Consider the following 14,271-nt stretch of genomic DNA (forward strand, 5'->3'; position numbering starts at 1 on the left):
TCCCACACCCTCAGAGCCAGTGCCACATCAATGGCCAGCTCAGCCCAGCTTGCCTGTGTTCTAACAATATAGGCAAGAGAGGATGAAGGCAGAAGGCCCTCATGGAGGGAGTAGGCTGTTCTGTGGCTACCGTTCACTTGCCTGCTGTGGGGTGAAAGCAACAACTGATTATAGATATTTACTTCTGAGCAAGTGCTCTTTTTATAATACACCAGGGCCCCTCGAGCAGCTCTCCCCAGAGTCATTGTGTTTAAAACACACTGGTTTGATCCTGGATGTTGCTAAGGAGGAAAACCAAAAAGGACCTCCAAGTTCCAAGCAATCAGACCCACCCACCCTGCCAGCTTGTTGCTTTCTGAGAAAGGACTGGGGGTCAGGAGAAGAGCCTGGAAGGAATGACTAGGGTCTTAAATATCTATGGACCCCAAGGTCACCTACTACAATGCTAACTGGAGGATCCTGAGAGTCCTGGGATGGTCTCTCCTGAGTCCAGCAGACACGAACCACCCCTTCGCCCCTCTTCCTCACGCAAAACTCTCAACTGAGAGTGCCTTTCCATGTGCTGTGTCCCATGTAAAAGAGCTGGGCACACTGCATGTGCTCATTCCCATAGTGAAAGAAAGCAGAGAGAGGTAGAGTTTTTGAGCTCCCTGGCCAGTCACCCTGGCCAATTTGGTAAGCTTCAGGCTAGAGATTCAGTCTCGAAAGATAAGGTGGGCATCTCTAGAGGAGCAACATCTGGGGTGGACCTCTAGCCTTCTTATACACACTAATGCACATTCATACTTGCACCCACATATGCAGCCATGTGAACATGCATGGAACACATACACACTTCAAATCCTTCCCTGCTTCAGCCTCTACAGAACTAACCGTGACCAGGAGAAAGTAACCAGGGTGGTAGATGCTATGAGCTGCTCTCAGCATGAATTCTGCCACCTTTTCCTACCAACACCCAGACTCTGTTGAGCTCTCCATTCTCAGCTGTGTCTTGCCAGTGTTTACAAGACCATAAGGAAGATTCTGAATGAAGGAAGGGATCTACAATGTAGAGGCCAAGCCCTATCAATGGCTACCTCATGAGGGTAGCTGTCCTCAGAGTTTCTGGCATAATAGAGGATCTTCTGGGAGTCCTTGAATATATCACATTGTTAGTAAGAAGAAGGTTGGTATCCCAGCTCTAGACCTGATGGCCCTTCCTCTCCCCTCTGTCTCAACTCTTGGTAGATCATGTACTGTCCGCACAAGTGGGGGTGAGCAGCTCACACAATACTCATTTCTTCTAGAAACACCCAGAAGTAACACGTGAATGTGTGCTCCACCATGGGAGGGCCTGCATCCTTTTGGGCCCTAGGAGCCAGTTCCATGAGTCAGGATCTTTGGGGCAGTACCTATGTCCAGGGAGAGGTTTTCTCAGTTCATGGTTTGTGGGCTGAGCAGAGGAGAGTTTCCGTGTCTCCTAGGATCGAGTCAGACCATCAGTGTGTATAGCACTTGGCCTGCAGGTCTCATCACACCATGTAGCCCTGGACCTGCTACAGAATGCTGGCCAAATCTTCAGCACCAAAGTCTGATCCATGTCTACAGTGTACTCGTCTTTCTGTGCCCAAATTACTGCAGACAGCTGTGGCCACTGTACACAGCCTTTCTAAAGCAGCAGTGCAGCTGAGGCCAGAACTCTGCTAAATACAGCCCTGGACCCCACTGTCCCTACCCATGGAAATTTCCAGTCAGAAGCAGCTACTTTGGGCTCCCTCTCAGCATGAGGTCTCTCCAAGAAGGTGAGGGGTGCTCACAAACAACCACATAAACTCACCTTTCTTCCCAGATGGTGTTCTTGGGAGACATCCAGACTTGCACCTGGGGGGGGGGGGACTTGCTATTTCTAAATAATGGGGTTTCCTTTTGCTTGCTTGCTTTTTTTTTCTTTCAGTTTCTGAGTCTTCTTGTTGTGAACTGTGCACTATGATACAAAGCAACAGTTAACATAGGAGCCAGACACAACTTCTTAAGCTGGGAATGCTGTTCCTGAAGAGGAAGAGACAGAAAGATCAGGAGTTCAAGGCCATCCTCTGTTTCACAGCAAATTTGAGACCAGCATCAAAACAAACAAAAAACCAGGGCACAAGACCTGTGTGTACTAGAATAACATTAACTTTGTAGAATTGAGTGGACACAGACTTAGGCCTTGAGGGGCACAAAGTGGCACAAAGAAGGGCGAACAGTGGTTATATAACCTTAAGGAGAACATAGATGAAGGAGAGGCAGAAATTAGGAATAAGAGCCAGATCTTTGGGGGCCCATGGCCTCACGGGTATTGAAACTAGAGCCCATAGGCTGTCATGTGGGCAATGGGCTTACATGGAATCTTCCCTCTATTTATGTTATATTGCACTACCTTTTAAAGTTGTTGTTTTTAAATTGTGTGAGTGTGTGTGTGGGTGTGTGCATGTGAGTGGAGTTACCCGAGGAGTCCAGAAGGTGTTAGATCCCTGATGTTGGAGTTACAGGGAGCTGTGAGAACTCAGGTCCTCCAGAAGAGCAATATGAACTCTCAACTGCTGAGTCACCTTTCCAGCCCTGTGGAGATGTTTCAAAGCTGGTCTCTTGCTGGGTTGCTGGCAACAATGAAATGATGAAGGAACCCATTTGGTCTTTGTTCTAGAGTGCTCAGAGCTGACACCAAAGTGAGGAATTACCCAAAGGACACCACACTCGGTGGCTGTCATCTTTATATATGTTCCCTGTTGCTGTACCCAAATACCTGACAGAAAGCAACTTAAGGAAAGAAGGGTATGTTGTGGTTCACAGTTTGAGGGCACTGGACATCTTGGCTGGAAAGGAATAGCAGGCAGGACCGAGAGGCAGCTGACAACATCCTGTTCAGGCAGGAAGCAGAGAATGGTTAAGTGTTAATGATCAGTTCAATTTCTCCTTTTAAGAAACTTACATGTATTTAGTTTGTGTGAGTGAGGAAGTCAAAAGATGACTTGGAGGGAATTGGTTCTCACCTTCTGCTATGGGTCTGGCATTTGGTTCCTAGCACTCATGAAGAACCACTAGGCTCTGTAACTCCCGTTCCAGATCCAATGCTCTCTTCTGACCACATATGTGCATATCCCCACAAAGCCACATGTGAACATATATAAATTATACACACACACACACACACACACACACGATTTATTTTGAGTCAGGGTCTCACTATGTAGTTCTGGGTGACCTGGAACTTGCTATGTAGAACAGGCTAGACTCGAACTCATAAAGATCCATCAGCTTCTGCTTTCTGAGTGCTGGGATGAAAGGTGTATACTATCCTCCCCACACACTTTTTAAGACTCCCCTCCAGCCCTTGGGTCCTCTGCATCCCACACTTTCAAATTAGAAGGATAAGCAGGGCCGTAAGCAGAGCCAGAATGTCCTCTCCCCACAAACTCTCAACACTTGCAGAGTTGTGGGTGAGAGGTAATGAGGGTGGAGGGAGCCGCAATCACAGGATCACTGGATCACCAGTACAGAGGGTACAGAGAGCAAGCCCAGCTGAGCGGATTGGGTGTCAGGGGGTGGGGCTTCGGACCCAGCGCGTTCTGATTGGCTGTGTCGGCAGCTTCTGCCGTGCATGCGCAGAGCCCCGTTTCCTGCTTAGCCGGCTCAGTCACGCGGCTGTTTGGCGGGAGTTGGTGGCTGGTGTGAGGTGAGCTTCGTGAGACTCATGTGCTGGATTGGACTAGGCCGGGCCGGGCCGGGCCGGGCTAGGCTTTGGGTCAGGAAGGGACTGATAGGGACTCAGACCGGTAGGCAGTCCTGTTGCTGGGCCTGTCATGCAGACAAACCCTTAGGAGCAAGCAGGTGGCCCAGGAGAGCCCCACTTTGCCCTTTGCTTGGCTTCTGACATCCGAGACTCAGAACAGTGGGCAAGGCTGGACTTGCGGTGCCCCCTCTGAGATAGGCCCTCTCCTCCATCTTGGTTGGGGGAGGGGCGCGCTTTCCTTGCAAGCTTCATAAGGGTATCTTTTAGAGCTGAGCCTTTTAAATTAAGTTCTGTGATGCTTAGTAGGGCAGGAACATTGAGGGTGTGTGTGTTGCATTTTAGCCTTTGGTGAAGAGCTATCCAGGAGCCAGGCACCAAGTCACCTGTGTAGTGCTGGTGGGGAAGACTCACAGTGACAGGGACGTGGCTTCTGGGCGCCCTCCAAGCCGAGCCCCCGTTGAGTATTTGCACAGAGATACCACATCTCAAGGTTATTTTTACAGCAGCTCCTGGAAACCCCCGCTCTTTATGTAACAAGCTCTCTGCTTTTAAATGTTGGCCTTAATTTATAACTTTTAAGCATATCATATAGCCGGTGAGAAGGTACAGGTGAACTGTACTGGGCCTTGGGGAAAGGGTGTTCATCTGCAGAGACTGCCAGTGGCCGTCACTCCGGAATCTTGCGTGCCAGACGTGTGTTATACTGGTGCTTGAGAAACAGAGGAAGGAAGATAGAGACTTCAAAGCCGGTCTGTGCAAAATAGCAAGGCACTGCCTTAAAAAACATGAGTGACATATGTCCCCAAACTGACCTGGATTTCATGAGCTAGGTAGATAGATGGCTTAATTGGCTCATGAGAACTGCTCCTTGTCTCGTCTTTTACTCTGTCTTTTGAGGGCTAGCATCAGTCAGTGGGGTTAGATTTTGAGGTTAGGAGTCTCAGGGCTGAGGAGTGTCAGAAGTTTCCTTGCAGAGAAGGTAAGCCTTCTTACATTGTTGGTCCTGATTTTGGTCTTCTCTGTGCTTAGGGTCTGAAGGGGGCTGTGAGAATGTTTTTCAAAGTAGGGAATGCATCCAAAATGAGATCTCCAGAACCTCTGTATACATGAATCAGGATCCCGTTACTGCTTGGCTACATGGAGCTAAACAGCACCAAGGGGAGAGGAGGAGGAGCAGAGGAATCCCTGGAAACTAAGTCACAGGCATCTGGCTCTCCTGGGCCCTTTCTGTAGCACCGAATGGCTGGGTCTACACATGAGTTATTTGCAACTCTTACCCTCAGGACAGTTTTCAGATGATGTGAAGGGAGTGAAATGGAACCTCTGAGGACTCTACAAGGCTGCTTTTCTGGCTGCCTTGGGCCCTGGAACTCGCAGGGAAAAAAAATTTAGATGTGTCATGAACTAACATGAACTAGCAGAATGTGTGGTTTCAACACTCAAGAAGTCACCCTTAGGCTGGCATGCAGTTAATGTGACTGAGTGTGGGGGGAAAGAATATAAATAATTAGGCTAGTCCGTTCACCATGGATATGGTGGGAGATCACGGTAAGGGGCCTCTTGGGCAGGAGCCTCTCTTCAACAGAAGCATAATGGATCTGAGGTCCTGAGAGGGCTGATGAGCGGGACAGGTGTTCGGAGAGAGTAGCCTTTTCCTTGTATCCTCTTCTTGCTGGTATAATCCAGCCCAGCCCAGGCTTTTCCTTCTACAGTGAGAGCCTTAAGCTGCCATTACAATCCCAGGTGCTGTTAGGACACACTAGGGTAGGTGGACAGAAGATAGCCACTCTTCATGTTGGCCTGAGGGAGCCCCTGTCTTTTCAAGTACAGCTCACTTCATGGAGGGACCATTTGGGTCAGTGACAGGGATTTGATCAGACCCAGCCTCTGGTTTCCTGGCAGTCATCCTCACTGCTGATGGCTTGTTTAACTGTTGTGTGTCTTGGGATGGATTCTGGGTGTGGATCAGATTCCATGAACTTCCAGCCTTTTACCTTTTCTCCAGGTCAGGCGTGTGTGGAGAGAGTCACAGTGCGTCATTCACTGATCGTACAGGCCTTTATGGATACCCTGTTGAAATCCAACCCCCAAGCCCAGCAGAACAACAACGACACTGGTCAAGAGGTAGTGTGGGTTTCTCACACCCTTTGCCCTCCCACTGGCCCTCTGTGACCTTCACTCCTGATGTGCCCCTTCCTCTGTCATGGACCCTGAGTTTAATCACTTCCAGACCAGCCTTTGGTCCTCGGGCTTTGGGATGAAGATGGAGGCCATCACTCCATTCCTGGGGAAGTACCGCCCCTTTATGGGTCGCTGCTGTCAGACCTGTACTCCTAAGAGCTGGGTAAGTGATGGTAAGGATGGGCCTCCCTTGAAGCTTAGGCTGTCTTGGTTCTGGGAGTGAGGATCCTGGGCAGCTGCCCCCTCATGTCTTTCCAAGCCTGATCATTCACTGCATGCGTCATGCCCTTGCCTGTTAGGGGAATGGATATACCGGGGTCTATTGAGGAATGGATATGTACTGGGGTCTGTTGTTGGGATGTGGATAGGAGTCTTCAGGAGAGCTAGGCTATGTCCACAAGGCTGGAATAAACCCAATTCTCGCCAGTTTGGGGACACTGTCCACTTGGACTCCCATAGCACTTAGCATCTCTTGCACGTCTGTATCACATGCTGGTGCCAAGAGGGTTCAGCATTCTAATGGAGACTCAAGATGCACATTCTCTTTTCCAGATGAGTTAAAACCCCTACTCAGGGTCTTAATGTGCTTATCTCTAGGAGGGCAACTCCAAACAAGAGGACAGTGGCTTCATTTTAAGCATGGCGACCTTTCCTTTCTGAGCCAACACTATGATCTCAGCCTAGATATCTCATGGGAGAAGTACTCTATACCTTTCTTCTGGTAGACTCAAAGGGCCACCAGGTAGAGGCTAGATGGACAGGGTACAGATGTGACTTGCAAAAGCACCCTAGGACATTCTGTCCCTTCCCTCTTGGACAGGAGTCCCTCTTCCACAGAAGCATAATGGATCTGGGCTTCTGCAATGTGATCCTTGTGAAGGAGGAGAACACCAGGTAGTCAGAGCTGTTGGGGCAGGTGGTGGGCCCTCCCTCTGTGGTATCATTTCCTTCTGCAGTGGAAAGAGGAAGGGCCATAGCAAATGGAGGCAAGCTTCTTGTACACAGTCCTTCTATGTACACAGATGGGCTGCCCATAGGTGTCGAGCTCCTGTGCCCCCTCAGTGGGAAAGAAGGGTGGGACTAAGGCCCATATAGGCAAGTGGGGTTTGTTTGTTTGCTTGCTTGTTTCTGTTGTTCCATGGTAGAGCTTGGTCCTGGGGCATGAGACTGGGGTGCAACCCCTTTCTGATGAATTGACCTCTGTGGACTCTGGGGAGTCCTCTGAACCATCTTTCCCCCAGGTTTCGGGGCTGGCTGGTTCGCAGGCTCTGCTATTTCCTATGGTCCCTGGAGCAGCACATACCCACCAGCTCTGATTCCTCCCAGAAGATCATGGAAAACACTGGGTGAGGAGGCAGATCAGAGTCTGGCATTTGTGGGATACTTAAAGGCTGTAGATCAGGATGGCCAGGGCTGGCTGGGCAAGACTTCTAGAATGTTATCTCTGTTTTGGCCCATATCAGACTTTTCTGGCTATGCATTGGAGGAGTGACTAGGGAGACGATTGGTAGCCCAACACTGTCTCTTTAACCTCACCAGGGTACAGAACCTCCTCTTGGGGAGGGTTCCAGGAGCAGCTGGAGAAGGCCAGGCACCTGACCTAGTGAAGAAGGAGGTACATCGCATCCTGGGCCACATTCAGACCACACCCCGTCCCTTCTTGCTCAGGTAACTATGGTGAGGGGCATATGTTCTTAGGTTGAGGCCTCTGCCCCTTCTGGAGAGTGGATGTTAGCTGAGCTTGGGAAACCACCAAATATTCTTCCTGAGTATTGGAAGATGTTTACCAGAATGGGCTATAGCCTACTGCAGCCCTTCCCTATGTTCGTATAGAACAGATCTGCATGCTTAGGTGCAGGGAATGTGAAAGAGGTGGACAGTAGTACAGTTGGTCAAAGAACGGAACGGGAAAGATCCAGAATATCCAGGAGGAGGGCAGATATTGTAGTTAGAGCCAGGAGGGAAGAAAGCCAGCCCTGAAGGCACAGGAGTAAACATAAGGAATGGTCTCTTTAGAGGGAAAGGCCTCATTCAAGGCCTTGAGCAGGAAAGGGCCAGGTTCACTGGAGATGGTGACAAGGTTGGAAGCTGATGAGTGAAGCCGGGGCAGCTGGAGGATTTGAGATGTAAAAGGAACCAGATTGGAGCCAAGTGAGTAGAGGCCCAACGAACGGTTCAACAGTTCCAAGTGGAAAGCGGCAAAATGACGGGTTTGGGATCAAGAGCAGAGACCTGCCTGTCTGCAGAGCTGACTTACGAGCTTGGAAAGAGTAGTTCAAGAAATTAAGGTGGTAAATGAGAGGACTCACGAATAGACCGACTGGTGGACTGGAGCTGGTGAGAGGAAAGGAGAAAAAGATAGGAAATCCATTTCCAGCCTAGTATCTAAGTGTGCATATGAGTGTCAGGCTTTGTGAGGAGGGCATTGGCCTTGGACGGATGTTTGGATTGAAAGAGTTCCAGTAACTGTCTTGGGCTTGGTTGTCTCTATAGGTCTGGGAGCTCAGAAGAAGGACATATATTTGCAGAGCTGTAACACACAGTTTATGGTTAAAGCCAGAGGATGTGTTAAGCTGCTGATGGAAAGGGAGCTTAGGGTTGTGTGAGGCTCAGCTGTCTTAAGTGAAATGGCAGTACAGGCTGCTGGTGACCTTGACCAGTCCACTGTGACAGTTTTTGACTGTTGAGGTTTTCAGGCCCTAGGCCTCATGCCCTTGTGTAGGAGCTCCGAAGCACAATTCCAGTGGGCTTCCTGCTTCATCTGTGCACCACAGCACAACATTCACAGCACACGGCACTCCAGTGTTTCCACATGTCACTGCTTCCATCAGATGTAGAGTTGCTGCTGCTCCACCAGTTTTCCTGTTAACTACTTTGGTAACAAATGGTCCCCCTACTGGGCATAAGAGCAAATGCAGCAAGCCCTGCCCTCCTTGTATCACCTCCCTTTGCTCCACTTTTCCTGGTAGTTGGTGAACATAGGCTGACTGGGTTCTGTGTGGGTCAGTCTGGTTCTTCGGTCTTCTTTAGCTAATGAAGGCAGAAGTCATGTCCGATGTGAGCCAGCTGAATCCTGAGGTCTTGTAAGAGTCAGTACCTCACAAGTGTGGTCTGTGGCATCAGGAACTTTATAGCTCTGGCACCCACTTAGCATTGTCTACTGTTCAGCAGGATGTGACCTTCACTCTCTTTCCTCTCCTGTTGAATGTGGGCAGTTATGTTGCTTGCCTTAGAGGATTTCTGGGCAACCTTTTGGGGAGCTGTAGGGTTGAGCCTTGTAGAAGGTGACCCTGCTGCACCTCATGCTGGCATTGCTTCCAAGGCTGTTCAGCTGGGCACTGCTGTGGTTCCTGAACCGCCTCTTCCTGAATGTACAACTTCACAAGGGACAGATGAAGATGGTCCGTAAGGCTGTCCAGGAGGTAAGCCAGACCATACTGAACAGGTGAATCCAGGCCGCACCAGCTGTTAGAGAAAGTCCACACTGCCTAAACAACCCTGCTGCCATATTTCAGTCCTGCTCCTACAGGGTTTCCTGCCCCACCTTCAGTTTCAGCAGCCATTGAAACAAGCCACTGTATTATCTTAAAGTTGTGGGAAGGCATGTTTACCTTAGGGAAATGTGTGGGACTTGCAGGTGCTGGGGTTTGGCTGTGTTTTTAGCATGGACATTTCCTTCTTTCTGTCTCTGGAGCAGGGCTCTCCACTTGTCTTCCTTTCTACACACAAGTCTCTCTTGGATGGGTTCCTACTGCCTTTCGTACTGTTCTCCCAAGGCCTCGGTATGGTCCGTGTGGCTTTGGACTCCCAAACCTGTTCCCCTGCTCTCAGGTATGATGGGGAAAGGGGGTTGGGGGGGCTAGCTGGAGAAGTGGGACAGAGGTCATTTTGCCTTCTCAGCCTATTTTCAGCTGTATGGCAGCCCAGCTTGTAGTCTTAAATGGAAGGGTGGCTACAGGTCCCTGGACCATGGCTACTTCAAGTGTCTAGACAGATAGGCCTGGAAGAATCAAGGCCCTTGTAGGCCTCTGGGCCCGGCCCCTCCTTCAGAGCCCCTTCTCATTAGACTTTGTCCTGTGCTCACAGAGCTCTACTGAGGAAACTTGGGGGACTTTTCCTGCCCCCAGAGGCCAACCTCTCCTTGGACAGCTCAGAGGGCATTCTTGCAAGGGCTGTGGTCCGTGCAGTGAGTGTTCCTAGTGGTTATGTGTTGGGTGGGCCAAGGGTATAGGGGTCTGCTGCTGATCTGGCCTTGATGCCCATCTTCTCTTCTAGACTGTGGAACAGCTACTTACTAGTGGTCAGCCTCTGATCATCTTCCTGGAAGAGCCCCCTGGGTACCCAGGACCCCGGCTTTCCGCTCTGGGCCAGGCCTGGCTAGGACTGGTAGTCCAGGCAGTTCAGGCAGGCATCATCCCAGATGCCACACTGGTACCAGTTGCCATTGCCTATGACCTGGTTCCAGATACACCATGTAACATGAATCATGTGAGACCTGGGGTCCAAGTAGATACCAGTTCTGGGTAGCACAATATGTTCTGTGGCTGGGCTCCTTTAGGGCTGAAGTCAAATTGGATGTGACATGTTTAAAGGACTGTCCCTACAGTCACTATCCTATAGTGGCTCCCAAGGTCTTTGCCCCACAATAGAGATGGTGGGTGGAAAGACAGGACTTGGAGGGGAGCAGTGAACAGTGTGGAGGGTGGGAAGGGTAGTAGCCCGGAGATTTGTCCAAGGAAATACATGTGCAGCTTTTTATTCCCTGCAGGACTTGGCTCCACTGGGGCTATGGACAGGAGCCTTGGCTGTCTTTCGGAGACTGTGTAACTGCTGGGGCTGCAACCGTAAAGTCTGTGTCCGGGTGCACCTGGCCCAGCCATTTTCTCTCCAGGTATAAAACCTTTGGGAAAGGCCGGGATAACCTTTGTGGTGGTTTGGCCTTCAGAGCCGTTGTGAGGGTAGTATTTTCTCTTGGATGGCTTGTGTACAGGTTTCTTAAGGGAGGGTGTGTGAGTTGGGGTGGCAGCAGCAGACCACACATCTTTGTCCTGGGCAGGAATACACCATCAATGCTAGAAGTTGCTGGGGTAGCAGGCAGACCCTGGAACACTTGTTGCAGCCCATTGTGCTAGGTGAATGGTAAGGAGCACAGATGTGTGGGTCTTGGAGGGAGGCAGGTGGCTCTTAAACTCTGTCCATCCCAGAACATCAACACCAGATACCCAACACTAAGTGTAGGGTGGCACATAGGCCTGGAAGTTGGGAGGGTTATATGAATTCTCCTAGGACGTGGGGAGAAGAGCTGTGACTTTGGAAAGCTTCTGACTCGGGACATTTCAGTCCAGTTTCATTCTTTGATATGTGTCTACCACAGTAGTGTTGTTCCAGACACTGAGAAGGAGCAGGAGTGGACCCCATCAACTGGCCTCCTCCTGGCCCTCAAAGAAGAGGACCAGCTCCTAGTCAGAAGACTGAGCCGGCATGTTCTGAGTGGTGAGGGAAACCCAGATCTGCACCTTTGGAGACTTGAACAGTACTTTCTCTGTAGATAAGAAAAAACTAGTTATCAGGACCCCAGGGGTGGTAGCACCTGATCTCTACCCCCTTCACAGCACACGAGACACCAGGAGAGTGGGACATCCAGGGAGGTGGGGAACAGGTGTGTCTGAGCCAAAGGCTCTCTGCCAGATCATTTCAGATGCCCCAGCAGTGTCCTTAGCTGTGGGGACGCTGGTTACTGAGTAGAGGAGCAGCATGTGCTTGCAGAGGGGACTCGCTGATCAGATGTCACTCTGGCATGCTGTTGGCGTTGGTCTAGCTTACAACACAGGTGATACTGCTTCCTTTTGGGTTGTGTCTGGAGAGATCCAGCTCTCTATGCCTTCTCTCCGCAGCCAGCGTGGCCAGCTCAGCAGTGATGAGCACAGCCATCATGGCAACACTGCTGCTGCTGAAGCACCGAAAGGTAGGGCGCTGTGTGGGGCCCAGGGCAGGACAGGGCAGTGTGTGGTGCGTGGCCCTCTGCTCAGGCCTGTTTTGTCTCCAGGGTGTGGTCCTGACACAGCTCCTGGGGGAATTCTCCTGGCTGACAGAGGAGACATTGCTCCGAGGTTTTGATGTGGGCTTCTCAGGGCAGCTGCGGTGCCTGGCTCAACATACACTGAGTCTATTGAGGGCACACGTGGTTCTGCTGCATGTCCACCAAGGCGACTTGGTGGTGGTGCCACGGCCTGGCCCAGGCCTCACACATCTGGCACGCTTGAGTACGGAATTGCTGCCTACCTTCCTGAGCGAAGCTGTGGGTGGTGAGTCTGGGATCAGCAGGGTTGGGATGCATGAGCAGGGGAGAAGGGAAAGGTCCCCTTCTTATGCTGTCATCTCTCCAGCCTGTGCAGTGCGGGGGTTGCTGGCAGGCAGAGTGCCACCCGAGGGGCCCTGGGAACTGCAGGGCATAGAGCTACTGAGTCAGAATGAACTGTACCGCCAGATCCTACTGCTGTTGCACCTGCTACCTCAAGACCTACTGCTGCCCCAGGTCAGACTCCCTCCCCTAGCTCAGCAGGACCCTGGGCCTTGTCTTTACAACCTCCTGTGGTAGTGATCTTGGCCTCCAACTACCTCTGGTCAGGATTCTGCCAACAGAACCTTCTCCCCATGGTTGTTCTTTGAAGGGCATTGGTGCTTCTCTTCCTACAGCCCTGCCAGTCTTCCTACTGCTACTGTCAGGAAGTGTTGGATCGGCTCATCCAGTGTGGGCTCCTGGTTGCAGAGGAGGTATGCTCTCATCCCAAGTGCCAGTGCCCTGGACTGCTTCTCTGACCCAGGTGTGCTCTGGGAGTGCACTGCCATTGGCCCAGCACATGGAAACCTATGCGTACTGAGCATATGTGTCTCATGCCACTTTGGTGTGTGTAGCTCTAAGGTTCTCTCTATACCTTCTTGCCCCCACATTTCTTAGTGAGCTTGGGTACTTGGCCCAAGTAGCTTTGAACAGCCTGTTGGGCTTCCCAGACTTGCTTTGACCTGTCAACACCAGATATGAGGGCTGTAGAGCTGCTTTCTGCCCAGCCTTACTAGGGACCAAACCAATAACTCTCCCAGACCCCAGGCTCCCGGCCGGCCTGTGACACTGGAAGACAGCATCTGAGTGCAAAGCTGCTATGGAAACCAAGTGGGGACTTTACCGACAGTGAGAGTGATGACTTCGAGGAGCCAGGGGGACGCTGCTTCAGGGTATGTGGGAGAAGCTACCCTGGGAGGCAGGTGGAGGAGGTTCGGTACATGAGAGCCCACCCTCCTCACTCTGGTCTCTCCCCAGCTTAGCCAACAGTCTCGATGCCCTGACTTCTTCCTTTTCCTCTGCCGCCTGCTCAGTCCAATACTCAAGGCCTTTGCACAGGCAGCCACCTTCCTCCACTTGGGGCAGCTGCCAGATTCAGGTAAGGCCCTGAACACTCTTCCCTGGCAGTGTTGAAGGTGGGCCTCAGTCCCACAAGAGCTGAGGTCTAGGTCTAATCTCTTCTGCAGAGGTGAACTACTCAGAAAAGTTGTTCCAGTTTTTACAGGCCTCTGCCCAGGAAGAAGGGATCTTTGGTGAGTTCCAAGCCCCATCCCAGGCTCCCCAGGAGTAGGTTTGCTGGTGACTGCTGCCCCCTGCTGGGCAGTGGCTGCCTGACTCCAGGGAAGGATCTTTAGTCCCATGTAGGCCCTCATTGGTCTTCCTCTCAAAGGAGGAAGTCCTGCTCTCCCAGTGGCTCCTGGGCTGCCTTAGAACTTTTATTATTTCTCTTCCCTCCAGAGTGTGCTGACCCAAATCTCGCTATCAGTGCAATCTGGACATTCAAAGACCTGGGGGTAAGAGGGGCCATATCACCATCCTGTCCCTGACCTTACCCTCTGCACCATGCTGGAACTGTTCAGGGAAACCACCTTTTTCTTCCACCCATGGTGGTGGTACGGTCTAGCATCCTAATGAATGCCAGAGTGGAAGGAAATCTTCCTGGTCCACAAAGGATTGACTTCCCCACCACTGCTATATCAAGAAGTAGTATCACAGTCGGGCATCACTGTAGGTTTTTGGGGGACAAGCTTGGTCCTGGGGCACTGTCCCCTCAGCAAGGGTACTTACAATCCATCTTATGGTTCAGGTACTACAGCAAATGCCCAGCCCTACAGGACCCCAGCTCCACCTGTCCCCTACATTTGCCAGCAGGGACAATCAGGACAAGCTGGAACAATTTATCCGACAGTTCATCTGCAGTTAGAGCCTCCGAGTGGAACCTAATGGGACTTGTCAGCCTAGAACTTAAGTGTGTGTCTTCTGGTCAGGACACAGCTAG

At 51.2% G+C, this 14,271-nt stretch overlaps 1 protein-coding gene across 2 annotated transcripts; it reads left to right on the forward strand.

The window, feature by feature from the left end:
- Positions 1–5,812: 5,812 nt before the first annotated feature.
- LOC308432006 (glycerol-3-phosphate acyltransferase 2, mitochondrial) lies at positions 5,813–14,196 on the forward strand (the record flags this gene model as incomplete). 2 transcript variants are annotated; one of them, XM_080931663.1, is made up of 21 exons in its annotated part: positions 5,813–5,875; positions 5,982–6,095; positions 6,753–6,826; positions 7,174–7,278; positions 7,472–7,600; positions 9,255–9,354; positions 9,630–9,763; positions 10,019–10,118; positions 10,208–10,420; positions 10,701–10,823; positions 10,989–11,071; positions 11,307–11,425; positions 11,827–11,897; positions 11,979–12,237; positions 12,319–12,467; positions 12,629–12,706; positions 13,034–13,165; positions 13,251–13,371; positions 13,460–13,525; positions 13,731–13,786; positions 14,080–14,196. In XM_080931663.1, the coding sequence occupies 21 exons, from the start codon at positions 5,813–5,815 to the stop codon at positions 14,194–14,196; spliced, it is 2,406 nt and encodes an 801-aa protein (XP_080787789.1). The 2 variants fall into 2 exon arrangements, with proteins under 2 accessions (XP_080787789.1, XP_080787790.1); XM_080931664.1 differs by lacking the exons at positions 5,813–5,875; positions 13,034–13,165; positions 13,251–13,371; positions 13,731–13,786; positions 14,080–14,196 and having other exon boundaries at positions 6,009–6,095; positions 11,997–12,237; positions 13,460–13,465.
- Between the last annotated feature and the right edge of the window lie 75 nt (positions 14,197–14,271).

The sequence above is a fragment of the Micromys minutus genome, assembly GCF_963924665.1.
Source record: "Micromys minutus genome assembly, chromosome: 17".
NCBI lineage: Eukaryota > Metazoa > Chordata > Mammalia > Rodentia > Muridae > Micromys > Micromys minutus.